This window comes from Phacochoerus africanus, chromosome 6, assembly GCF_016906955.1.
Source record: "Phacochoerus africanus isolate WHEZ1 chromosome 6, ROS_Pafr_v1, whole genome shotgun sequence".
Lineage (NCBI taxonomy): Eukaryota > Metazoa > Chordata > Mammalia > Artiodactyla > Suidae > Phacochoerus > Phacochoerus africanus.
Window position 1 is genome coordinate 112,489,178 of NC_062549.1, and position 27,541 is coordinate 112,516,718.

A 27,541-nucleotide genomic window follows, 5' to 3' on the forward strand; every position below is an offset into this window, starting at 1 on the left:
ATGGATTCCAGAGCTAGGCTGCCTGGATTTCAACCCAGTGTCCACTAGTTCCTGGCTTTATGACCTTGCTCGAGTCACTTAACCCCTCTGTGCCTTAACGACTTCTTCTTCAGAAGGAGGATCATAGTAAGACTCTCGTCATAGGATGATCATGAGATTCAAATGAGTTAATATGTATGAACCTCTTAGGGCCTCACGTATGGTAAGTGCTCTATAAGTGTTAGCTAGCTGCATTTTTAAAAGTGAAAGATTTTCGGTTATCAGGAAATCATGGTAGAAGCGTGTCATCCAGAGACATACTTACATTATTTAAAAGGCTTTAGATTAAAATGTAAAGAGAGCTGACAGTGCAGGGCAGTTAGTACACCTTTCCAGGATAAGAAGCCAGGTACAGCTTGGCTGTCGTAGGGGATGCTCAGCCTCTCTCTGCCAGCTGTCTCCAGGGTAACACATGCTTCAGCAGACAGCTGGTGGAAATGTAATGGTCCATAAATGTAAGAGTGCAAGAGATGACGCTATTTAATTTTTTTTTTTAAATCAGCTTAATTCTAACCTTAAGACCTTACCGTCTCCCCATCTTGATGTGCAAAGAACGTCTGTCCCTGACCAGGAGGGTGTGTGAGGCTTGGGCCAACCTCCCTCGGTGGCCTTATGGCTCCAAAGTCCCGCTTTCTCCCTAGAGAAGCCACAGAGCCGGAAGCAGTTCCTGGGCGCCCTGGCACCCACACACCTCTATCCCCTTTCCACCTGGGGAACTTCCTCCTTCCTCTGTTGGTTTGGCCCAGGTTGATTCTTCTCCCTTCAACCCCCAAGCACACCTCGCATCATCTCTTTAGTAATTTAGGTCTTACGAAGGGCCGGGAGAATCGGTGATTCCTGAAAGGCTTTGCTCTCGATCCTGCAGCGCTCACGAAGGCAAGGAAACAAAGCCCTGTGCTCCCTGGTTAGGAGAGGGAGACACACACAGACTCCTCTCTCAGGAAATGCCCTGCTGCAGGAGCACAGGAGTCAGTGGGAAGTCGGGCACCACTTGGGACGTCGGGCACTCTTGGAGTAGCGACGTGTGTCCAGGCATCGAGGAATTCACCCGTCTTGCCAGGAAGGGGCTGGTCATTGCGGTCCCAGAGGCCCCCGCACCACTTCCCAAATTGCAGACACTGCCTTGCTGCCATTCCCATTTTATTCCCCAACGGCCTGTGCTTTTGAGAAATAAGACATGAACTCTTGTTTGTTTATTTTCCCCCTCGAGAGGAAGCGCTCTCTTAGTTTTTCCTGAAGGCCATTAGCCAGTTGGGTGAAGACTTTGTGAAGTCACTTCACTTTACTGGGCTTCGTTTTGCTCCTGAAAGTTGGTGCATTGGAGTTGGTGATTTCCAGTGCCTGTTCTAGTCTTAGGATCTAGGGTAGTCACAGAGGAAGGGTGGGCTGGAGGGGTAGAAGGAAGAGGAAGCTGGGGGAGAAATGCTGGCACAAAAGCCTGCAGTGACCCTTAGCAAGAGGACCTCAGGAGCTTTCTCCAGTAGCACTCCTCCCCTCCCTCTTTGATTCTGTAGTGCATGTCCTCTCTCCGCCCCCGAGCAGTGCCCTCGGAGATAACATCCGTTGCCTTTTGTTTCCTTATTTACTCATCACCAGTGTGGGTACAGAGCAGTCATTGTAAAAGCTTCTGTGCCCCTTTGACTCTGCGACTTTTCAGCAGGGGGCATGTGGCAGGTGCACAGTAGGACCGGACATAGAAGGATCATACTCTCCTTCTGCTTATCTCCTTCTGGATAAGCAGGACATGGGGTTACCTTAAAGACACGGGCTCTGCTCTCAGCACGGATGGCCATGTGCAGTCAGGGGGTAGACCTGGTTTGGCTCCCACCCTTGATCTTCTGATGTGACTAGGGGACAGATCTGTAGGAGGTCTCTCTGTGGGTTCTGGTTATTGATGTGTGTGCCTTGTCTCCTCTGCCAGACTGAGAGCTCCTTTCAGGGTGAGCACCGGGCCTTTATCTTTGCAGCTCCAGAGAGTGTCAGTATAGGACCCCACGCACAGAGGTATTTAGTGGGAATGCACCCAGGAGGCTGGAGGAGTATTTTAGTGGAGGGGCACCGGTGGCAAGAGGAATATTTTTATCACTGATGTCACTTAGAATTGCTGGCCCATGGTGATAAGAAAAATCAAACGGACTTTTAGTCAGTTTCATTATTGTTTTAAAATTCCCCTTAGACAATGCACCTCTTATTATGTGGCCTGGTCTGGAACGCTCCCAACCCCTCTACTTTCCTGCGACCTTTCCCATGCCCCCCCTCAGGCATTTCGTGAATTATTATTCAATTTATTAACTATTCTAATAGTCTCTTAGCTGCTCCTCTTGCTTTTAATCCTACCTTCCTTTATCGCCTCCGCCATATAATCAGAAAAATGATTTCCCTAAAGGAGAACATGCCTTCTCCTGCTTGAACCGTTCAGCCCGTCCTCAGAACCAGTCTATCAGGTATTAAATGTGTAAGGCTCCCAAGAGCTGCTTCATTCTGAGCTTATTCCTACTCCTCTTCTGCAGTAGCAGAGATGTGGTTATTTTCTACATGCAGAATTCTTTCTTGCCTCTGTACCTTGGCACCTGCTCTTGCCTCTGACCAAAATCAGTCATCCCCTTTCTTTGTCTGGTTACCTATTTATCTTTCTATCGTTTATCCATCTACACTCAGTCCAAGAAACATATCTTATAGCATCTCACAGCTGGTGTGCTGTATGGATTTCTCTCCCATGACAGCACTGCCAGAATATTTTTAAAGTCTTTTGAAATTATCTGGGTATACATCTACTTTCTAAAAATTTTCATAAGCTCCTTAATTAATAGCTATAACTTCATCTTTTTTTGTGCTTAGATACATGGAACCCAGTTGATGCTCAGGAAAACTACTGAACTCAGTTGTGTGCTCAACTTTATAAAAGGCAGTGCCGGTTTCTGGTGTACAGATCCTCTAACCTCTTCAACAAACTGATAAATGCTTCTTTTTTAAATATACGCTTAGGAAATTAAGAAAATAGTTTTTTTATTGAGGCCAGCAGTCCTATTTTTATTAAATGTTTACTTTTCAGATTAGTGTGTATCAACAGCGAAAAGCATTCCATTTGAATATGGGTTTTTGTTTTTTTTTTTCCAGACTATGAGAACAATGAATAAAAGATTCTAAATTCATAGCAATATAGAACACAGGCATGTGTGTAAAGTGATATTTTGACAGGTTTTACAAGAATCTTCAAGTGAAATCATTTGTCCTTAATATCAACCACTCAGAGCCAAATTGAAACAATAGGAGTTTCATTTAGGATCTATAATAGCTGCAGTAGAGTATCACTGTAACATTATTTGCTGGACTTATAGTAGGGAATTTGCTGGTACAAAAAGCAAGACAATCCAATTTTTCAGCAGAGATAAAACACTAGCAGACTCTTCATTTTCCAAATAGGCACTTTTTGGAAACTCTGACCACTTTATTGGCAATTATTTTGAATCAAGTTGCATGTAATTTTGCCTTTCGCTTTCTTCTAAGTTTAATATGTTTGGTGAAAGACAGTTTATACAGTCATTTTTTTTCCCCACTGTTTATTTTCAATCCAAATGTACCTAAAGTTCAAAAATCTGAAGAAAGTTTAAATTTAAACTATAAAGGTTACAGAAGACCCAGAGCCATTTTCAAGACCCCTCCAGTGGAATATTATGTGTATCTATTTTTGTTTAGAGTAATTTTTTTCTACTAGAAATTCTTGATTTCGAACAATGCATTTCTCAGCCTTTTTTTTTTTAATTATAAAAGTTTCTTTGTAATCCCAATTCACACAAGACTATTCAACAATATAAAAGTTCATATATTAAAATGCCATTTCACACACGGAAAGCGTATTTTCAAGTCATTGAGTACACTTTGCATTAGGTAATTACCACCTCCCCAGAGGTTTCTGATGAATCCTAACTGGCTGAGCTGCAGTAGCACGGGTTCTGATTATAAATGCATTCCCTGCTTATACAGTAGTTACCACAGATATCTTTAAAACATCAATTCCTCAGCCTATTTAAAATATGATTAGGTTTATAAAGAACGATAATTGAAAAACCCAGGGAATATAAAATAGATAATTAACAAGGACCTGCTGTATAGCATGAAAAAGAATGGAGGTGTGCACCTGTATCACTGAACCACTTTGCTGTATTCCTGAAACCAACACAACATTGAAAAGCAACTCTACTCCATAAAATTAAAGAGAAGAGGGAAACCCGGGGAAGCTTCAGGAAGACCAAGCAGCCTCGGCAGCCTGGAAGCACAAGTGCATCATTGCTGTAAACGGTGGGAGGCAGCCCTCCCCTCGTTGGGGGGCTTCCTGCTTCCTTAAGGACATCAGCCCCATCTCCGAGTGCTTTTAACTGCCGGTATTTTAAATGGGAGTTGGATAGAGTTAGAAACTTTTAGCTTCATTTCCCTGCCCACTACTCACATGACTAATCTGTCTTTTTCTACCCATTAGGCACACAGAGAATATGCTTCTGTTAGCGTTTTTCTCCAACGCCTGGCATAGAGCAGAGTTTTCATGTGGTCAGGAAATTTTCTTGCTTAAACTTTGTCATATAACCTGTCAGTCTGGTTGGATGTGGGACATAAGACACTTGAAGACCAGTGGCCTTGAAGAAAAATCCATTCAACTCAGTGCTTTTAATAAAGTAGGAGAGATAACTGGTAGACCTTCATCCTCGACACTGATCATTGAGGAATAGCATGCGGGCTCTTGAACTGCTGCTCTGTGTGTGTCTGAGATAACTTATGCCCTGCTGACCTTACTGTCTCTACATCAGGCAGATACTTTTTCCCCTTATAGATGTTCTTCAAGGAAAAATCCAAATGGAGTAGAGTAAAAACTGAGAAGGTATTCTTCTGTGCACATTTTTTGAGCTTCTCTGTTTCAGCCTTAACTGTAACCTGTTTTTTTTAAAAGCAATGTGTCATATTTTAAATATAATTTTATTTGGAGAAAGGGGACTAAATTCACCTGAATTGATGATGCGATGGGCCTGTAAATTTGTTGACAGTCTCATTTGCAAAGTGGATTCAATGCTGAAAACAACATAGCGACACATAATTTCATTTGCTTTCACAGGTATTTAGTTTTTTGCTTATAGGCACATTATGACTTGAAAATCTAAACAATTATTTTTCATTTAGGAGAGAAAGTACTTCTCTCAACCAGTCTGGGGGTGCCAACGCTCTTTTTTTGGGCAGATGCAGTTGGAGAAATTGGGTATTGCTGAGTCCCAGGGTATCTTAGGTTTAGACTGGAACTCCAGTTGCATGCTCTTTTGTTCTAGGGCCTCAGACTCTTAAGTCATGACTTAGTTGAAATTGAAAATTTGGCAACACATAGAATATATATGAAGTGGCCCTATGTTGCTGTTATATTTGTGCAAGCAGAATTAGTCAATAGGTACATTTAAAAACTTTTATTAAAATTATTTCTGGAGTTCCTTGGTGGCTCAGTGGGTTAAAGACCTGGCTTTGTCACTGCTGTGGCTCAGGTTGCTGCTATGGCATGGGTTTGATCCCTCGCTCAGGAACTTCTGCATGCCATGGGTGCAGCCAAAAATTTTTTTTAATTATTTTAAAAAGTCTATCCTTTATTGAACACTCACACAGCCTTTTATTTACTCAACAGACATTTGTTGAAAGACTCTTGGGTACCAAACTCTGTCCTAAGATACACAGCTGGGTAATTCACTGTCCTGACCTTGTGAGGTTTATCTTCCAGGGGGGAGGAAACAAAAGAACAATAGGCAGTTTATGCTCAATGTGATCATTCTGTAACAGGAATTCAAAAAGTTGTGGAAACACAGTTGACCGAAGGAGAGCACTGTCCATCAGCAACAGCTGGGAGGTTTTCCCAGAGTTGGCGCCTGTGGGGCTGGAAATGAGCACAGAACCACTGGCAGGGTCCTGCGTTGTGGGTTGTGGATGAGCCTGGTCTACTTGGCAGAGGAAGGCAGCGAGTGGTTTGGGAGCATCAGGGGGCATCCACCGTGGTGCCACCTGTGTGCACTTCATGGAGGTGCCTGCTGAAGGGAGTGCCACCCAGTGTTCCTCAGAGCCTCGCAGGTCCTGGCATAGGAAGGTGTCTTCCCAGAGGAAGGAGAGCGTCTTCTTTGTGCAGATGTGCCCTCTGTCTGCCAAGCACACCTTGAGAGGCTTCTCACTGTGAGCCATACAGGGGCGGTGGTGACTAGAGGCGGCCCTGGAGGCAGGCGAAGTGCCAGAGAGCAGGCTTGAGCCTCTGTTTATAGTCAGTACAAGGAGTTTTAGACTTTATTTTGCAGGCAGCCCAAATATCATGGAAGGATTTTGATTAACAACAACAACAAAACTAATTTAAAAATTTTTGTAAAAAGGCATTAACTATAGAAAAATTTAGATAAGCAAAAGGGTCTCACTTTTCTAATCTTGAAAGAAATAGTATTAGCATCATAAGCGTCTTCATTGACTTTGCTCATGCTTCTCATGTTTTTTTTTTTTTTTTTCTATCAAGGAAATAAAGTCTACTGTGACACTGCTGTTAAGCAGCCTGCTTTTTATTCAACAACATATTTGAACATGATTTGATATCACTAGGCAGTCTTCTGTAACGTTATTTTTATATTTCAGCTTGCGATTCAATTATAAGGATGTACCTTAGATTTAATTTAACCAATTCCCTATTGCTATTCATTTAGATTGTTTCCAGTTTTTTTTCATGTCATAAACTATACTGGAATGAATGTTTGAAAGATAAGCCTAATTATGTTTTAGAAATGAACTTTTCATTGTTATTTAAAATTCCATAAATTTTTATAATTTTAATAAGACCATTTTTTTAAGTCCCATTTCTTATAGAAAAAAAGTTTCATCTGCATCACATTCCATAAACGACAGTCATGCTGCAAGCTCTCAGAGTGATGGGGCTTTTTCCCCATTGTAGGTTCTGCCCTGAACCCTGATGAGATCATGCCTTCTTGCCTTTTCCACAGCAAGAAATTTGTGCAGTTTTTCTACCATGAAGCTCAAAAGGCTTTGTAATATTTGTCTGTATACTTTTCTTTTTGTCTGTTAGATTCCAAGTTTTGTAGGGGAAGGATAGGCCTGCCTTACTTATTATTCTCATTATAAACACAAAGTAAGCACTTGGGAGGTTGTTATTAATAAATACAGGGGTAAATAAATGGATGCCTTCGGAAAAGATGGACAGAAACTGAAAGCCAAAGGACCAGCAAATAAATGACCTCCTAAGGTCGCCTTCACTTTGCAGCCATAATGAATGATGTGTTTCATAAAGGGGTGAATGGATGGAAAGTGAGAGCCACGATGTGTGAAAGAGGGAAGCAGCAAAGCCATAGTCCCTGGCGGGGGGCCTGATGTGTATTTCTGTCTTTCTGTGAAGAGATAGATGGATGTCTAGAAAAATTGGCACATGTATTAGTTTCTTTTCTAGTTATCTTGTTTCAAAGCCAAGGGAGCTAAACCTCATCAGGGCCTTCCTACTCACTGGAGATAATTACCATGAAAATAACAATTATACAACAGCCCAGCCATAAGAAATCTTCAAGTTTAGCACCTTAAAAACAGTGTTCAGTGTCATTACTGCTCTTCAAAGGGGAATCACTACATGAAAGAGGGCTTCAGGGAAAGGAATCCCCCTTTCTAAGCAGTGCAGAATTTTCAACATGCTATAGTCAGAAATTAGAGAGAACAACAACCTGGGAAGATAAGATAAAACATGGAGTACGGAAAAGAAGTGAGTAAATTAAAGGGGAATCAGATTTTCCGTAAGAATATTTTTCAGATGCCAAAGAATTTTAATTTCAGTTATAGGAGAGCTTTCTCTTGGACATAGTGGCATTTTAGAAGCTGTCCTTTAACTAGAGGTAGAGGAAAGAAAAGTATAAATTGTTTGCCCTTTTATTTTATTTTTTATTTTTTTGTCTTTTTAGGACCGCACCCGCAGCATATGGAGGATCCCAGGCTAGGGGTTGAATCGGAGCTACAGCTGCCAGCCTACACCACAGCCACAGCAACATAGGATTCGAGCCACGTCTGCAACCTACACCACAGGTCATGGCAACGCCAGATCGTTAACCCACTGAGCGAGGCCAGGGATCATTTCCGCTGCACCACGACGGGAACTCCTTGTTTGCCCTTTTAGATGTGTTCTGGCTGTTTGTCAATTAAGCTTATGACAATGGGCCATAGGAAAGTTCTGGTTTAGGCCTCACCACTTTTTTTTCCCGACCTCATTGGAGGCATCATTGCCTAGTCAATAGATTTTACGGAAAACTAGTTGTATCTTTACACTCATATATATGAAAAAAAACCCTCAATAGAAAACAAAGAACAGGTAATCATATATCTGTAAGACCTAAAATAATAGGTGATAAACATATAGTAGCTTCTTAGTAAATAGTTCCTAAAAAAATAAAGACTAACTTGGGATACATTTCTGTAGATTTCAAGACTATTATGTAAAAATAGAAAATATTTTTTGTATTTAATACTTCTATGGAGTTATATTTACATAAAAATGTACATGCTTCCTCATTAAAAAGCCATTATGTTGTAGTGCTCCTGAGTACTTTAAAGAAGAAACTTCCAAATCCCAGATGGTTTTTCTTTATGGATATTGTGCAGTGCCAGAATCTATAGGATGCTTAGAATTGTGAGGGGTTCTTCTTTTCGATAGGAGCATCTGTTAGCCATTTATCTATACAGGTGAATTTCTTGATGAATTTATCTAATTCCCACTCACATTTTCAATGTACATTTTTAAGCAACAAAGCAAACTTTTTATTCTCTAGCAGTATGTTTCTAATGCTCTTTTCTATATTTACATGTTAGTAACTTTATTGAGGCCATTTATTTGAACAGGAGTATCTTTCCATTAAAAAAAGACGTATTGAAGTATTGTGCCCAGGAGGAGAATGGAAGCAAAATGACATTTAATGAGATGCTTATGTCCTCATATAAATTATATGCCAAAATAAAAACTAGGATGCAAACTATAGATTTTCTAGTTGTAGTTCTCCTGCGTAGCTGTACTAACAGCAGTCAGTTGGCAGTTTCTCTTGTGTGACTGTACCAATACAGTGATCATTTAAGTTGCTGGACATACATTTTCAGCAGTTCCTGTGACACACCTGAGAATTTCATTAAATGGCAAGTATGATGAAAATGCCATTTTAATTTTCAGCTCCATTTTCATGTTTACCGTGCATAGACCTTTCATCGTCACATGTATCCTGTGAATCCTAGAAACTGTTCTGCCGTGTTTTACATTGAATTGTGTGCTTTGCACAGCCTCTCGTAGTTGTATGGAAGTGCAGTTGGCCCCTTTGGGGCAGTGTCATGGTGAGATCAAAAGTAATAGGTTCAAGGTTCCATGCACCACTGTGGTGTCGAAGAGAATATATGCCCAGAGGCCAGTCTGAGGACAGACTGTCGAGAAGGATCAGGTCCTGCGCATGGCAATTCTTTCTCAGCCACCCTCTCCTGTAACACTCATTCCTACCTGAGATGCCCAGAAAGGGAAAGGAAAGAGAACAGAGCCTGTGAAATTTCAAAATCTGCTCAAAAAAAATTCTTATTTTTAGGCTGTGACTTTAGAAATATGGAATTTGCTCATATATGTCACCTTCTCACCATACTGCCCTGCCCTTTGTCAGATTGTTTTGTAAGCTGAAGTCTTACATTAATTATTCAAGAAATAGAAATGATCCTCTTCCCTGAAACACGTGGATGGGTTATGCTGAGGTTGGAGATGAGGCTTGAATGCGGGAGTAACATTTACCCATCATTCACTCTCTGGGGAGCCTTGCTGAGAGCCTCAGCGAAGGGTTGTCCCGGGCAGTCAGCATTTGTGCAGCCGGAGCAAGGAGCTCGGATCCTTTCTGCAAAATAGGAACTCCCTTTCCTTGACCAATTAGGACTCTCAACTGTCACTGCATCACCTTTAGCAAGTTCAGACGTAATCAAATGATGGGGATTTAAAATGTAAAATCATGACAGCACTGACGCACTGCAGAGCAAGGTGTGTTTGCTAGTTTACATTCACTGAAAGTACGGTTTTTTCTGTGTTTCTTATAGCACTCATGATAAATACAGGAAAATTTTCTTTGAAGGTCATTTACAACTCTTTAAAGTACTGGTTTATTAGGTAAAAGTTTTATTAAATAAAACTTAAAAAAATACGCATGTGATACATTTCAAACATATGAAAAATAATGCGATAGATACAGATATAATTAAGAATAAACAGATATTGCTGTTTATTCGGTCCTAGTCAAAAAGTTCCTGTTTCCTTAAATCTTCAACAATGCTTAGTGTTATCGATTTGTAAGATTTCCCCAATATAAAGAATAAAGACTGCTATATCATTATTTTAAAAATTTTGCTCCATTAAATACCTGACAATGAGCCTCTTTTTCACATATGCAAGATTCATTTAGTTTTCCTTATCAGTGCATTACTCTTTCATATTCTTTTTACATTTTTCTATTGCAGTGTTTATATTTTTTTCTTTTGATTTTTAGGAGTTCTGAATATTTGGGGGGGTATAAATTCTTTGGTTATATTAACTGCGTGCCTTGCTTTTTTAGTGATCTCTTTTTCCACTTTGAATTTTAATGGAAACAAATTTAGTGATCTTTTATTATGTGCTTTTTGTGTCTTACATGAGAAATCCGTCTCTACCTACTATCATAAGGATGGTTTAATATATTCTTCTAATAGCGTTACAGTTTTGCTTTTCATGTATCATCTTTATTTCATCTAGATACGTAGATGACTTATTTCTACTCTGTTCCATTGGTCTATTTCTCTGTCTTTAATGCCACAAAATTTTAATTGCTATACTTTTCAGTGATTACATTGAAATTAAAAGTATTTTGTTTGATAACTGCTCAGTATCATAATTAAATATAATGATGTCCTTATTTTTGCAACGTGCTGAGGCATAGAAATACTGGGTCTAAGTTACTTAGGTAAACTAGGTTAATACAAATAATTACAGAGAAATGGTTACATAGGACATTCAAGGGTCAGGCATGTACTGATTCATCCCATGCGGCAGGCAGGCAGTATGCTAAAGACTAATTATTTCACAAAAATCATTAGTATTATCAATATACCCATTTTCCAGACTCGGCAATGAAGTGTTTATGGCATTCAGCCTCAGACCTGTTGGATACAAAGCCTGCGTTCGTGACCATTCCACATACTGCCCTGACCTATGGGCTCCTCGCCATGATTTTATCTCACACACACAAAAGAGCATCGTGCCTTTTGGCCAGTGTGACTTCACATGGTAGATGACTCATTCAAACCCGAGTCTTCTCACTGACCTTTTCACCTCCAGTGACCTCTGCCCCTGCTCCACGTCAGCCTCACCTGGGGGCTTGTCATCACCAGAGTTGTTCCATTTCTAAAGCATTAAATTCAGATATCTCATTCTCCCCTCCGCAGTCCTTGACCTCTCTGCTACCTTTTGGTTCATCAGCCACTCCTATATCTGCTGCTTTGCCTGATCACCTTTGTTTTCACAGTCCAATATTTGAACCCTTCTTTTGCTATTTTCTGAATTAACCTGTCTTTACTCCTGCAGCTGGATTGCAGAGTCCTGCTGAAGAAAGTCTTTCAAGCATGAAGATTTGTGCCTCTTTAAATGAGGTGCAACTATACACCCTCGTCCTTTGCTGGCTGACGCCTATATGTCCTTCAGTTTCAGCTTAGCGTCTACCCCCCCCCCCCAGGAGTCTTCTGAATTCCCTGGTTAAGGTGCATTTGTTGAGCACTTCCATGGCAACATGTCTGTCACAGCCACAGCAGCATCACCCTGCCAGAGGGTGGGGGTATGTGTTCTTCCCTATTCCTATGAGATGTCGAGCTCCTTAAGGAAAGGGACCTTCTCTCTCACTCATTGTTGCATCCCTAAAGCTCTCTTATTCATGACTAAATAAGATGACCAACAATGAGTCAGGGCATCTGCCAAACTTACAGATGAATATGTTGTAAATACCTGTGGAGTCCAAAGTATTATACACATGAGAAAGTACTTGGTACTTTTCAAAGGATTTTCAAACTTATTTTCCCAGTTTTGTGCGAAATCAATTTATGTGGTCTTGGTGAAATTTGACAAAAACAGAGCTGTATTCTATAAGGCTCTTTCTATTTAGGAGACAGAAAAAGGAGAAACAATTTCGAAGACAATGGAAAGCTTAATTGATATACCCGATATACTGGAGAAGTAGCTTATGAGTTTATCTTTTGATGAAACAGTCCCTAGAGAAATTTTAGAATTTAAGAAGGAATGTACTACTTCAGTTTCTCGGGTGAATGCTCTGGATTTTTTTCTTTAACTCTGTGTTTACCATGCCTTCTTGGGTGTATAATTAAACTTGACAACTAAAATGCAGATATGACTGCCACCATTTATATTCTTAGCAGTTAAATCAAAGTGATTTTAAGAACAAATATCATAAACTGTTAGATCCTTGAAGATAACAGGAAAAAGATATTAATTCGGCTTTACCATAGATGTTTATTTTGAAATGAATACTCTCATAAGGTAAAAATCTCTTCTGAAAATTAAATCACTCATTACCAAGATTCTACCACCTGCCAAGCACTGTGCTTGAAGTTAATAAAACAAAGGTGAATGATTTAAGTAAAAATAATTAGCTTGTGATAGATAAGATATATATATATATATATATATATATATATATATATATATATGGAAAAGATTTTTACAGAAAAAAAAAAAAATAGGGACTCTGCTGTCACAACCTATACTCCCTAGCTTCAAAGGGCAAAATAGGATATCCTTACTGTTGAAACCTGAAAAAAAAATTCCTGTAATTAGGTTTTTTAAGAGTTATGGCTCCAAGGTGGATGGAAATGAGAGCTTCAACACATGTTTATTGAATTTATTGAACAGTTACTAATTAATGTTGCTCACAGAGCCAATGCCCAAGTTCACATCTATAGCAAATGTTCTTTGCTACAAAGATTCAGACCTATTTTTTTTTTCATATTTGAGCTTAATTAGACCTTTTTGCTGTGACCTCATAATATTAGGTACTCAATACATGTGCATTGAAAGAATTATTTTGGCACACATTGGGTGAAGCCATAGAAAACTGCCTCTTCTGTACTTCAAAAGCAATCAACAGCAGCCAGTTCCTAGGGTTCAGCCCAGTATATATCACACTTCTCTGACGGAAGGAGCACTGGGAAATATAGACGTTCCCAGGCCAGGGATTGAATCTCAGCTGCAGCTATAACCTGCATCACAGCTGCAGCCACCTCAGATCCTTAACCCACTGCATGAGGCCAGGGATCACACCTGAGCCTTTGCAGCAACCCAACACTGCAGAGACGACACTGGCTCCTTAACCCGTTTCACTACAGTGGGAACTCAAGGAGAAGGTCAGTTTTAGGAGCAGCCATTTTTCATGCTATATCAAGTTAATGAGAAATCGGTGGTTTGGTTTTCGAAGGAGGTGCCGTGTTAGTGTGTTCTGGGTTATACTCAGGTGCTTTTGTAAACAGTCATTGCATGTGAACTTTTTTTTTTTTTTTGTCTTTTTGCCTTTTCTAGGGCCGCCCCCATGGCATATGGAGGTTCCCAGGCTAGGGGTCCAATTGGCGCTGCAGCTGCTGTGCCTACGCCAGAGCCACAGCAACGCGGGATCTGAGCTGCATCTGCAACCTACACCACAGCTCACGGCGACGCCAGATCCTTAACCCACTGATCGAGGCCAGGGACCAAACCTGCAACCTCGTGGTTCCTAGTCGGATTCGTTAACCACTGAGCCACAATGGGAACTCCGAATGTGAACTTTTGTTCCGTGTCTCTATCTGCTGAGAAATGAGGCAGAACCACACTGTATCTCAGTGTGTCCTTTCTGCGCCCGGTCCCGAATCTGCCAGTATAACTGCCTCTAGATGACTGACTCCTTTTGGGCACAATTTCTTATGATTTTTAACATTTGTATTTTTCTTTGTAGTCCACTGTTTGCACTTTAGTGATTACTACTTTTATATTTTTATTATACCCTTAGGATAAAGGTTTCATTTTTACTATTTTTCAGATGATTGGAAGCAACTGTGTCTAACTATTTAAATAGCGTATCATGCTAAATTTGAGCAAGTTGAAACCATAATATAATTTTGGTATTTAAGGTTGATGAAAAAAGCTCTTTATGTAGTTAAAAAAAATAAAGAAAAGATAGAAAGCTAAAAATTGGGGGAGAGAATAAATCTAGCCTTTTTTTTTTTTTTTTTTGCTTTTTAGCGCTGAGCCTGTGCCATATGGAAGTTCCCAGGCTAGGGGTTGAATCAGAGCTGCAGCTGCTGGCCTAAGCCATAGCCACAGCAATGTGGGATCCGAGCTGTTTCTGCCACCTACACCACAGCTCACAGCAATGCCAGATCCTTAACCCACTGAGTGAGGCCAGGGATTGAACCTGCACCCTCATGGCTACTAGTTGGGTTCATTACTGCTGAGCCACAATGAGAAGTCCACAAAAAAAAAAAAAAAAAGTGTGTGTGTGTGAGACTGGGTCACTTTGCTGTACATTAGAAAGTGACAGACCACTGTAAACCAACTATAATGGAAAAAATAAAAATCATTAAAAAAAAAAAGGCTTAGCAGGTTGGACGTTCTCCTCGGTTAATAATGTTAGTGTAGTCCCATTTTATAAAGAGGATATGGCTCTTCTAATTTCCCTTTTTGCTATTTCAGACATTTATTATAGAAGAATGTTTATAAGACATGTAAAAAGATTGATTTATGTACATTTTTCCTTTTTCTAAGTTTTATTGAAGTATAGTTGATTAACAGTGTTGTGATAATTTCTTCTATACGACCAAGTGATTCAGTTATACATATACACACATCCATTCTTTTTCAAATTTTTTTTCCCATATAGATTATCACAGAATATTTAAGAGAGTTCCCCGTGTCATACAGCAGTTCCCTGTTGGCTAATCATTCCCTGTATCACAGGGTTCATATGCCAATTCCAAACCCCTACTCCATCTTTCCCCCCACTTGTCCCCTTTGGTAACCATAAGTTTGTTTTCAAAGTCTATGAGTCTGTTTCTGTTCAGCAAATAAATTCATTTGTATCCTTTTTTTAGTTTCCACATATAAGTAATATGATATTTGTCTTTCTCTAACTTCACTTAGTAGAATAATCTCTAGGTCCATGCATGTTGCTGCAAATGACATTATTCCATTCTTTTTTTATGCTGAGTAATATTCCATTGTATATATTCACCACATCTTCTTTATCCATTCCTCTGTCAGTGGACATTCAGGTTGTTTCCATGCCTTGGCTATTGTAAATAGGGCTACAGTGAACATGGGCATTTTCATGTAGCTATTTTGGCCTCTTAGGAAAAAAAAAAAAATCAGCACATTGAAATGATGGTCCAGAGTCATTTGCTTTCTCTGCAACTGCCAGTCAGGAATACCAACTGCACATGCTCTTTATTTTAACCTAAAAATCAATAAGCCCCATCTGCACACATCTGAACGTTTGAAGCATGTAACTAAACATGCCCTCTGCTGCTCAAGCCAAGGAATCTCAGGAAGGAAGGAGGTCAAGAGAAGAGAGACTAATAGAGAAGAACAGAGGAGGGGAAGGAAAAGGCTAAGGCCACCTGAGAAAGTATATGCTGCTTTCTCTGTAAGAACTTGTGTTATTTTTATGCTGACTAAGCAACTGATTGTACGGGAATTAAAAAAGTATTTTTTCCCATAGATGATACAAGTCACCTAATTTAAACATATTCAGGGTGAATATAAACCACTAAGACATTTTTAAGGGTTTTTAAGAAACGTATTAGTGGAAGTTCCCATTGTGGCTCAGTGGAAACGAATCTGACTAGTAACCATGAGGACTCGGGTTTGATCCCTGGCCTTGCCCAGTGGGTTAAGGATCCAGTATTGCTGTAAGCTGCAGTGTAGGTCGAAAGATGCGGTTCGGATCCCATGTTTTGTGGCTGTGGCATAAGCCAGTGGCTACAGCTCCTATTCAGCCCCTAGGGTGGGAACTTCCATATGCCGCAGGTGCGGCCCTAAAAAGACAAAAGACAAAAAAAAAAAAAAGAGGAAGAAATGTATTAGCAACATTAAAAATAATGTTAGCATCATAACATTATTATTGTATAAAATAATTTGATTTCCTGCAAAATTTACGTTATGGGTAGCATATTGATAGTTATAGGTAAAGGCACAAATAAATACAAATAGTTTGAAAGCAAGTCAAAACCAAAGATGAAATGGTAGTTTGTTCCATAAAAAGAGAATATTATTAAAAGCTAAATTTGATTATAAAAATAATCATACAAACAGCAGTACAAATATTTAGAAAATGAAAGGAGAGGAGGCAGGTAATGTGTAAACAAATAACTGGAATTACAAGTTAGGACTCCTAACATAGATAGACTGTCTTGGCTGCACCCACTTGCTCTGGGTGTTTAAGGAACTACAGAAAGGTCAGTATGAGGGAAAACAGGGAGCAAGAGTGACGTTCGAACAAGATGAGATTGGAGGGTTGTCTGGGGCCTGAAATTATTTGGCTTTATGGGCCGTGGCCAAAAGCTTAAATTTAAAGCTAAGGGCCGTGGGATGGGTTTTACATAGGAGAGTGCTGTTACATCATTTATATTTTTTAAAAAGTCCTTCAGGTGGCTTTGGGCAGGACAGTCAAGGATCAAAAGAGCAGATGAGGACAGGCCAATTTGAAACATAAGGCTTGAATGGGAGCTAGAAATAAAGATGCGAAGAAATGGTGGACTAGAGAGCTGTTTTGGGTATAACTCCGTGTGTGTGTGTGTGTGTGTGTGTGTGTATTTGGAATGGTGGCTACTGGGGGAGAAAGGCAGCTATCTTTTCCCTGCTTCCTTCCAAAAGAATTCATTGAGATAAAGAACAATCTTTGTCACCAAGGCAGTCGCAGTCTATTACATATAAACTCTACGAAGACTCTACACAGAAAGATGCTTATGATCTAATGTGTATATTTTATACTAGCTAAATAAATAATTTGGTGCAGTAAGTAGTATTGAAGCAGGAAGCATGAGTGTCTAAGGGAGCATATGCGTCAGGCACTTAACATACATTTAGAAGAACGTTATTAGGTTTCTTAGCAGAGGTCATATTTGAATTTTTAAAAATGAGAGGATTAAGTTAGATTCCCCACCTTGGCAAAAGCTGGATGTGCAGATAACAGCAATTATACGCCAGGAAGAAGGGATAGCATGTAGATAAGAACTTCCCCTGTTCAATAAATTTCAAAAAATTCAACAGGATGCATGTATGAAAGGAGTGATGAAATGAGGCCAGACCATGAAGACTGTATGTCACTTTATGTTTTAATTTTAAAAATGTCTGTTCACTTTGTTTTAATTTTAAAAATGTTTATACAATTTTCATAGGTTACTGTCCATATAAATGTATTACAACATGTTGGCTCTGTTCCCCACGCTGTACAATGCATTCCTGAGCCCATCCCACACCCAGTCGTTTGTTCCTCCCACTGCCCAATTCCTGGCTTGCCCCTCCCCACCAGCAGCCACCAGTCCGTTCCCTATACCCACGAGTCTGCCTCTCTCATGTTGCATTCACTGGTTTTGTGTGTTAGATTCCACGTAGAAGCAACATCACCCACCACACCCAACTGTTAACTTTATCAGCTGCTTTTGTTCACTGTCACTGGCCATGTTTCTGTCCTTCAAGTACATCGAGCTTATCCCAGTCTGCGTCATGTTGCCCTAAATGACTACCGCCTCCTGCTTAGGTCTTAGACTTGATCTGCTCACCTTCTCCTAAAGAAATAGACTCCTCCCTGCACAAACACACACCCTTGTCCCTGTCCGACCCTATACCTTTTTCCAGACTCTTCTTTATTAACACTTATATCTGATAGTATGGCATTTGTTCATTTGTTTTAATGTTCGTCTTCTCCACTCAAATAGGAGCTTTTTGAGGGAGGAACATGTCCTTATTTACAGCTCCCATCGCAGTGCCTAGCCAGTACCTGTGCATGATGAATAATCTAAATATTTACTGGATAAAGAAGGAACTCATTGAACAAAGGATGAAAATGAGGTTATTGCACAGTGCCCGTCATCGTTTTTTACTTTTTCCTGGATTGTTACAGGCTTATTTCGGTTGCAAGGAAGAAACACACAGGGTTGTTTTGGGGATGGGGGTTTCTTCTCAAAGGGTAAGGAAACAGCCCAGGACATCTCAGGTGTCCAGACATACTCCAGAGCTCAGTCCTTTCCATGAAGGGGAAGGTCACATCAGGCTTTATAAGGCTTTCTCAGGACCAACAGTTCTGGAGACTAGCCATCCCAGTCATGTCTTCTGCCCTCAAGTCAGAAACCATTGTTCCCTGCTTCGTGTTCTGGAAGAGCAAACTGGATGATCTTGTTTCTCACCCTCCCGTGAGGGCTGCCCCTTGGACGGGCTCCTTCAAGCCTCCTTTTCGGCCACTGGTGTCTTACATGGTCCTCCTGTGCGTTGTCACCTTTGGCTTCATCACCGCCCCTGATCCCCTTGGGTATAGGCAGCATTACAGGATGATGTGGTTTAGGTGATTGTCTTCTGTAGAAAGAACCCCATGGGGACACATCAGACACTGAGAGTTCCATCAACTGTCAAAGATAATTTTTTTTTTAAGTTGAGGAGCTCTGAGGCTCTGTCTTTACACTATACCAGGGGGGATTATTCCTTTCCTCTTAGAAGGCACTGAATGTTGGGGAGCTCTCCATCTTTCTCCACTTGAAGGAGAGTTCTTCATCCTCTTCCTGCTCCTCAGGATAACACCGCATGCCCAGCAGGGATTCGGATGATCGCCAAACATGTCACTTGGTGTCAGAGACCTTTTCTCTGCCACAGCCTCCTTCCCTGTAGGTTGCAGAGAAGGGACTGGCCCACAGATGGGAAGACGGAACCAAGAGGCAAGTCTGAGTTTTATAAGGTAGAAAATGAGATGGCTGGACTAGGTGGCAGTGCTCTTATTTCGCAGTTGCGTCGTTGAGTTTTTTTTTTTTTTTTTTTGCTGCATCTTGCAGCAGCTTGATGTGGGATCTCAGTTCCCAGACCCAGGGATGGAGCCCGGGCCACAGCAGTGAAAGCACTGAGTCCTAACTACTAGACCACTGGGGAACTCTCTTCTTTTTCTGTCTTTAAAGAGGATGCTGAGATAGCTCAGGCTGTCCCCCTTCAGAAAGCTCTCCTCCCATCCCCAGGAGTGCTTATTTTCTAGGGGTCTGACAAATAGCATATTCTTCCAGGACTTTGATTTGACTTAATGATTTTAGGGAAACCCCACTTTCTGTCATGAAATCACACTTCTCCAACAGAACAGAAAGTTAAATTTGCATGGGTTTTAAAATAACAGAGGAAATTTCAGGGTGTTTTTTCTTTAAATTTTTTTTTTTTTTTTATCATGGGTCGACTAGAAAATCTCTTTAATTGAAAACATTTCCAAAAGGCCTTATTATATCTTTCACCCTTGATTTACTAATACTCCCGGAGATAGTGCCAAAGAGTGACTAGTCAATGTTTATAAAGTTGAAGGGAAGTATCTCTGCCTGGTGCTTGTTTTCATGGGAGCAGTGACAGTGCTCTTGCCTTCGTTTGATTCATCATTGTTTACAAAAGTGAAGTTGGATTCTGTGGGTGCAGTTTTTGGAAATCGTTGATGGGGAGCGTTCCCTTTGTGAACAATGAGTTCTTTAGTTTGTTTTCCACCAAATTGTCTGCTTCTGCTGTAACAGATGGTTTCCATTATCAGGCTCCTTTTGCTCCTCTGTGAAGAGCAGTAAGTGAATGACAGGCATTGCTTGGCTGGGAAGAGCCCTGGAGGACGTGATGGGCAAGGAAGCCTAGCTTCCAGCAGCCCACGCCCCCTAACTCACCTGCTGCTCAGTTGACTCAGCCTGGTCACCAGACCTGCTGGTTAGATGGTAACTTGTGTCAGGAAGGGCCGGGATGTTGAAAACAATTTAGCTGGCGAGAGGCCAGCCGGTGCTTTCTTCACTGTACTTTTCTCGAAAGCAAGTTGGCAGGTGGTGGATATTGGCCATGGTACCTGCTCCTGTCCCCATGAGAATGTGATTCCCACACCTGTCTAGGATTTGGAAACCACACCTAGGACACCTACAGAAATACATGGTTTAGGGTCCTACTGAAGAGTTACCAAAACAATTCCTTGAAATTTTATATTACTAGGCCTATTTTGAAGGAGCTCCCCCTGGACAGGAGTTCACGCCCAATCATCCTGTTGTCTTTGGTCCTGCTGTCTATGCAATGGACCGTAGGCCCTTTGAGGGCAGGAAGGCTGCTCTTGCTCGGTGTGCAAACCACCATACCCAGCCCCCGGGGAGTGCTCAGGGCATCGAGGGGATGGATGAGTATGTTATGCTTATGATCAGTTTCCCAGGATAAACCAACCACATCCTCCGGCAGCTTGCGAAACTAATTTTTTTTTTTTTTTAATGTGGATGTGTTTAGATTTTAAATTATGCAGCAGAGGTGAAAGGCCAGTATATTACCGACAGCCCATGTAGCTAGTCCACGGCCCTCACCTCTGAGTTAGTGCCCTGGGGAAGCCCATTGCATTAGGGTGGGGGTATCAGCCTCGTAAACAGATACTAATTTGTATTGTGACATCACTCTTTTTAGATCCCACAGAGGCTGATACAGAGGCTGGTACAGTGGGCTGAGTTCACTGAAGGTTTATGTGAAAATTATCAGTCAAGTAGTTTATATCTGGCAAACTTTCTAATAGGGTTCTACATAGAATTAACTCTCCCCCCCCCCTTTTTTTTTGGCTTTTTAGGGCTGCACCCTCGGCATATGGAAGTTCCCAGGCAAGGGGTTGAATTGGAGCTGTAGCTGCCACCCTATACCACAGCCACAGCCATGCAGGATCCAAGTTGCATCTGCGACCTACCCCACAGCTCATGGCAATGCCAGATCTTTAACCTACGGAGCGAGGCCAGGGATCAAACATGAGTCCTCATGGATACTAGTTAGATTTGTTTCTGCTGAGCCATGATGGAAACTCCCTTAATTCCCTTTTAAAGAGCACATTTCTCAGCATTTCTTGGTCCACGGCACTCTTCGTGGCCTTGAATTCAGATTTGAAAGGAAATCTTGCTTCAGATCCCCTTTTTACAAACTCTTCTGGATTGTTTTAGAAAACTCTAGCCTTCCATGTAATTACATGGGCTTTGGTTTTATTTAACTAGAACCCCATCGCTATGACTGGAGTGTGCCCCATCGATTTAATATTGCCCATTCTTCTTTTTGTTAATTCTTCATGCATAAGGATGACTTGGAGACCTTGTTTGATTTTACACTAAGCCTGATTGCTAGTCTGAGCAAAGGTTAAAGGGCCCAACTGTACACAAGTTATGTATTAAGGATATATGAGCTGTACAGCACAGCATTTGTTGTGGAAAATAAAACAAGCTGAAATAATAAGCATTTAGTGGGAGATCTAACTTCGTCTCAGCCATTTTAATTCCATTCCCTTAGATATAAAGACCACTGATTATATGAAGTTTGGGGCACCTTCATGGTTGCTGACCTGTAAATGTTGGAATTACATACAATTATCTCGTTTTTGACGCCAAAAGTATGACTTTTCAGATTTTGATGGACATCCCTGTGATTGTGCTAGCATATCCATTGTAAGTGTGGTTCTGCTCTGGAATGAAACTGAATTTACCCAAGAAGGAAAAAAGCAGCTATCTGGGAGGAGTTATGACTTTCTAATATAATGGAGGTTATAGGTTTTAATCAGTTTCTAGAATAACTTTTAACTGGCTCTGATCAGTGTGTGTCAGTGACAGAGACCACAGTTCTGCTCTAATAGTGTTACGCTCCTCTGCATCTCAGAATCCCTCGAAGTATGACTACACAGAGGAAAATGTATATTTTTAATAAGAAATAAGGGGTTTTAAGCCTGAACAGATTTTGAAAGGTTCATCTATAAAAAGATAGAAGGAGGCAGGTCCATGGAGAGAAGTTAGACACAGAGAGAGTTTTGAATAAGTTTCAGATAGAACTTGTTAATAAACCATTTGCAACAATGACTGGGTTGTCACAGGGACATATAGTGGATGTTCTGTCCTGAACATTTTTAAACAGAGATTAAAACCTGTCAGGAATATTTTATAAGGAGGAGAAGAAACCCTACACTACATCAACACTAAATGGCTATTGGAAATATGAGCATCTGTAAATCTAATTTCTTCTCCATTCTTGATCTCATTTACGAGGTGTGAGAGCCTGCTGTGGCAGTAGATTGTGTCAGCAATTATATTGATGGCTGAGTGCTAACATGAAGCTTAACCCACTCCCTCTCTTATTTTAATTGCATTTTTATCTATCAGTTAATGTGACTGTGTTCACCTTCTTAGCAACGTTACTGTCTTTTTTTTTTTTTTTAAATAATAGAAAAGAATATAAAGAAGCGTTTTGGAAAGCAACCGTTCTTCCCATCAGTAGTATAGGATTCCTGCTATAGGCACGTGTAAGGAGCAAGGAGCAAAGTGTCAGAATTCATTGTGTCCCTGTGCCTTGGCTTAGTTCCCTTTGTCTTTTGAGCTCCGTAGTCCTGACAACTGGCAGATCATCCTGAAATGGGACGTGCTGACCAATCAGAAATAAATAGCCAAAGTGTGGAATGGATGGTCCACAGAGACCTGCTGTATCTAGCCCAGGGAACTCTACCCAATATTCTGTGATAACCTATATGGGAAAAGAGTCCAAAGAATGGATGTAGGTATATGTATAACGGAATCACTTTGCTGTACAGCAGAAAATAACCCAACATTGAAAATCAATTATACTTCAATAAATTTTTTAAAATGAAAAAAATAGCCAAAGATGATCCTAACAAATGACCACAAAATATAAATTCCATTATGTTATAAACTCATAACTCATCCCACAAAAAAGTACTTGAGTCAAATAAATACATTTTGCAAACCACTTATGGCTGCATTCAGGCTAGTAGCAATGTCCTAGTGATGGCCAAAATGTCTTTTGACAGTTAACTGGGCTCAATCATAAGTCTTGGCCTGGATCACACACTTTTTGTTTTAGGAATGAGATTAGCAACACATCCAATGCTCGGGTGCTACTTGATCAGCTTCTTAAACGAAGTTCGTAACCATGAGCAAAGTAATAGCAGAAAAAGTAGAGTCAGTGAAAAAGTCAGGAATAAACAAGACTATGAAAACCAAGTCCATCATTCCAAAGACTGCTTGGTGCAAACTAAATCCTCAAACTACCACTTAAATCTCATTTCTTTCTTTCTTTTTTTTTTTTTTTTTTTGGTCTTATTGCCTTTTTCCACAGCTGCTTCCCATAGCATATGGAGGTTCCCAGGCTAGGGGTCTAATCGGAGCTGTAGCTGCTGGCCTACACCACAGCCACAGCAATGCCAGATCCAAGCCACGTCTGCAACCTACACCACAGCTCACAGCATCGCCGGATCCTTAACCCAATGAGCAAGGCCAGGGATCATGGTTCCTAGTCGGATTCATTAACCACTGCGCCGTGACGGGAACTCCTTAAATCTCATTTCTTGACCAAAGCGTATTCATATATGTACTAATTTCAGTTCTAGATATTATGATTTTACTAGGTCATGTGTTACCGGCATTCTAGTCCATTGAATAAGATGAATAAGGCAGCAGTGCTCCATACCTGAATTTCACAGCCTTTGTATGTAGCCTGGACATTCTGTATTTTAATCCCTAATCTACATTTGATTGGTGAAATGCCATCCAACTTAATTTTTCGTCTTCAACACTCAATCATTTCTTCTTGAGAATGAGTAACTTGGTTATGTGAACTGTAAGAGAACTACTGTTTCCACCATCTGTCACGTGAAACTGCTGCTTTTAGTTCCTGTGGGTTTTGGCTACAGAGGTGATGGCAGTGAAAGCCAGGGCCCTTCTGAGACTCACCTGGTCCCAGTATTTAAGGCCACAACAGCCCTTTCAGATTTAAAAACTCTTTCCTTTTGGCCATCAGCCTTTATTTTATTTATTTTTTGTTGTTTTCTCTTTCATTTGTTTTTGTTTTTTATTTCTTTATATACTTTTTCATGTGAGAAAAAAATGTATACATGTATGCAAAACTGGGTCACCATGCTGTGCAGTAGGAAAAGTATATATATTCAGCCTGTATTTAAACATTGCTATAAAAACAAAGTTTTCAAGGGACCTTACTGAACAAAGTGCTTTCCTTGCTCTAGAAATGCTCAGTGCAGTCTAGGCTCCCTGCACCTTGGCCCCTCCACATGGAGTAACTATCACGCAAACCATGCCCCATCTTAAAAATTCTACTTGAGACTGCATTCTCTTCCATCTAAGTCAGGTTTTGTGTGCATGGACTATTCAGGTTTCATTTTAAATTAACAAGCGCATCTTAATTAAAAGTGTAAAATAAGCTCTTTCTAGACTCGAGGCATTTGCAGTGTGTTAAGAGTCTGATCAGCTCTTGACTGAGAAGCGTCCTCTTCTGAGTGTTGTTTTTGGCAAAGACAATAAAGTCTGCTCTTCTTGTACAGGCGCCGCCTTCTAACACCTGGTGGGGAAGGGTTCCATGAAAGTCAAGGGATCAAAGTCATCCCTCCGGGGTTCTGTGGCACAAGAACTGAGGCAAAGGGGAGATGTAGCAACATTTAACGTGCCTCTGCAGTTACAGCCCTTAAACTGGGCTGAAGGGTGAGATGCCTCTCAGCCCTTCTGCCTTCTGATTGACTGACTTGATAAGCAAGTGTTGACGAAAATTTTTGGTTCTGTTTCGTTTCTAGCCGCTCTTGTTTTCTCCCCTCTGGGGCCGTTATTGAGAAAAGGATTTGGAGGACTTGATTAAACTTTGCTGGGACCTTTCAAGGTCCTGTTTAGGTAACGTGGTCACTAGGATTGAGTGGCCGTCTTTCACCCTCCTGTATTTAGTGTAACATTTCCAACCCATTATAGCCTCACTGCATTCAATCATTAGAACAGAACATCTTGAAGTGTAATAAGCAATGGCTTAAGTCCCTAAATGTGCAACAGATACCATGCTGATGAGTGATCTGTCTCATAGGTGGGTGCAGTTTCACCTCCAAATGAAAAGGTGACTGTGAGGTGGTCCATTTGTGAGCAGTTTGAGTGCCCTCAGGCCTGGGTGCAATGGAAGCTACTGTTTGCAAAAAAAAAAAAAAAAAAAAATACCCAACAGAATCCTTCATTACCCATTCCAAGAATATGACGAAAAGACCTGGATCTGTATTTCAAGTATTGTGGCTGCTATTGCCTTAGACATGTTCCATTTACTGTGTCTGTTTTGCAAGCCTAAATTTGAGCCTGAAGAATTTTCTCCATATAAATGTCTTAAGCACTGCAGTGGCACATCCATCACCTTTTTGCTTTTGAGTTACAGAGATAACTTTAAGATAGGAGCCTTATACTGGGCAATGTGATACATACACGGAAAGGGTGAGCCTCCTTAGTGATGAAATCAGCCAATGCCCAAGAGGAAAGTAATAGGCAGGAAGGATAGAGTTGATGAAAAAAATTGATTCTTTTTCATTAAACGCTATGTGATGTGTTTTATATGAAGCAGGCATCAGCTGAAAGAGAAATACTTTTTCAAGTAAAAGGAGATTGATGGTGAGGGAAAGGAAAAATATGTACGGGAAGAGGGGATAAATATGTGTCTTATTCCAATGCCGTCTCAGATAATGGGAAAGTTGAAAAGCACTCCGTTGTAGTCACATCAGATGTTTACTTGGACCTGGTGCTATTAAAACTCTTCAGTGTTAATCATGGCTTTGGTTTTGTTGGGTTTTGTTTTAAAGTCCATTTGGACTTCACACTGTGTTATTTTTTCAATTCTAAAAGCTGTGTTGCTTATTTTCAGGTTTACCAAAGATGCAGGTCATTAGGAATTATTCTGGAACACCACCCCCTGCTCTTCATGAAGGACCCCCGTTACACATCCAGGCAGGAGATACAGTTGAACTTCTCAGAGGAGATGCACACAGTCTGTTTTGGCAGGTACTATCCATATTGCGGCGTTATAGATTTGACAAATGGTTTTATGACCCCTTGGAGAATAAAGCTCTTGTCTTTAGAAACGGATTACATGCTTTCAGCTTCAGAAATTTTACATGATGTGGGGAAAAGTATTTTTTCTTCACCACTCATATTTACCAATGCTAAAGTGGCCATGAGTGTTAGAACACCTCTGTGCAATGAATCAGAATTACCATTTATATTAAAAATTCATACTTGGTCAGAGCATTTTTCCCAAACCTAAGACTTTGGGTATGATCTAATTCAGGTGGCTTTAACATATTAGCACTTGATTTCAGAGAACCATCTAATGAGCTTGCCAGTGATCATTTCTGGCTGTATTTGATTTGTGCCTACCCACAGTAAAACCTGCAGTTCTCAGAGATGCTCTGGGCATTATTTAAGAAATGAGTGAAATGTGAAAAATAAGTGAGTACGTTGATGTTTGCTGGTGATGAATTCTCTCTTGTCCAGTTTGTCTGCATTTGGCTCAAGGGTTTTGTTCAGTGAGGTAAGTACACTGTAGTGTTAAGATTTGATAAAACTGGATGGTAGCACATTGCCGTTCATTCAAGTAGTCCCTGTTTTCATGTATATGTTAGAAATATTTCCCATCAAACTTAAAGAATGTTTAAAAAATCTGTTGTGTGTTGAGAGAGAAGGGCAAGGTCTACAGAAAGCTTAGCTCATGAGTGAAAACTTTCCAGGGTAAGAAGAGAGCAGAGAAGGACTTTGGGAAAACAACCCATTGTTCATGAGTGTAAATGTAGCTATTTTGTTTGCACAAAACTGCTTTATTGTCTGCCATCTTGTTACACAAGAATGCCCCTAAGTTGCAGATTTAGCTCCAACCACCTTTCAATTTCTACAGCCAAGGGCTTTTCCACAACTCTACCATTCTTCTTAAGTATCCTATTCCTCTCATACCCCATTCTTCCCAAAAAGGAAGAGAGAATGACAGGCTTGCATTCTACTTGCTCTTCAATCTAGCCTTGCACCTCCCCGCCCAACCACAAAACATACCTGCATATGTGCCCTCGAGAGTCCTCTTATTTAAGACTTATCCTTTTTCTTGGATTTTGCATCCCACATTTCATCAAGTTGGCTCTTGACCTTTACAATTTCAATTTCATTCTCTCCACTGGCTCCTTTTCTACTGCACATAAATATGCTCACGCTCCTTTCATCTTAAAACACACATAACTCAAGGGTTTTTTTGGCCACACCTGTGGTATGTGAAAGCTTCTGGGCCAGAGATCAAACCCATGCCACAGCTATAACCTGAGCCATAGCAGTGACAATGCCAGATCCTTAACCCTCTGAGCCACAAGGGAGCTCCTAGCTCAGCATTTTGTCTGGTGAGGTCAGTGTCCCA

At 40.6% G+C, this 27,541-nt stretch overlaps 1 protein-coding gene across 4 annotated transcripts in view; it reads left to right on the forward strand.

Moving 5' to 3' along the window:
- The window catches only part of VAV3 (vav guanine nucleotide exchange factor 3), a 373,579-nt gene that overhangs the window by 269,319 nt on the left and 76,719 nt on the right, over positions 1 to 27,541 (forward strand). For all 4 annotated transcript variants that reach the window (XM_047785154.1, XM_047785155.1, XM_047785156.1 and 1 more), the window contains one exon: positions 26,012 to 26,148. In XM_047785154.1, the coding sequence (XP_047641110.1) occupies positions 26,012 to 26,148 (137 nt within the window). The remainder of the gene's footprint in view (positions 1 to 26,011; positions 26,149 to 27,541) is intronic.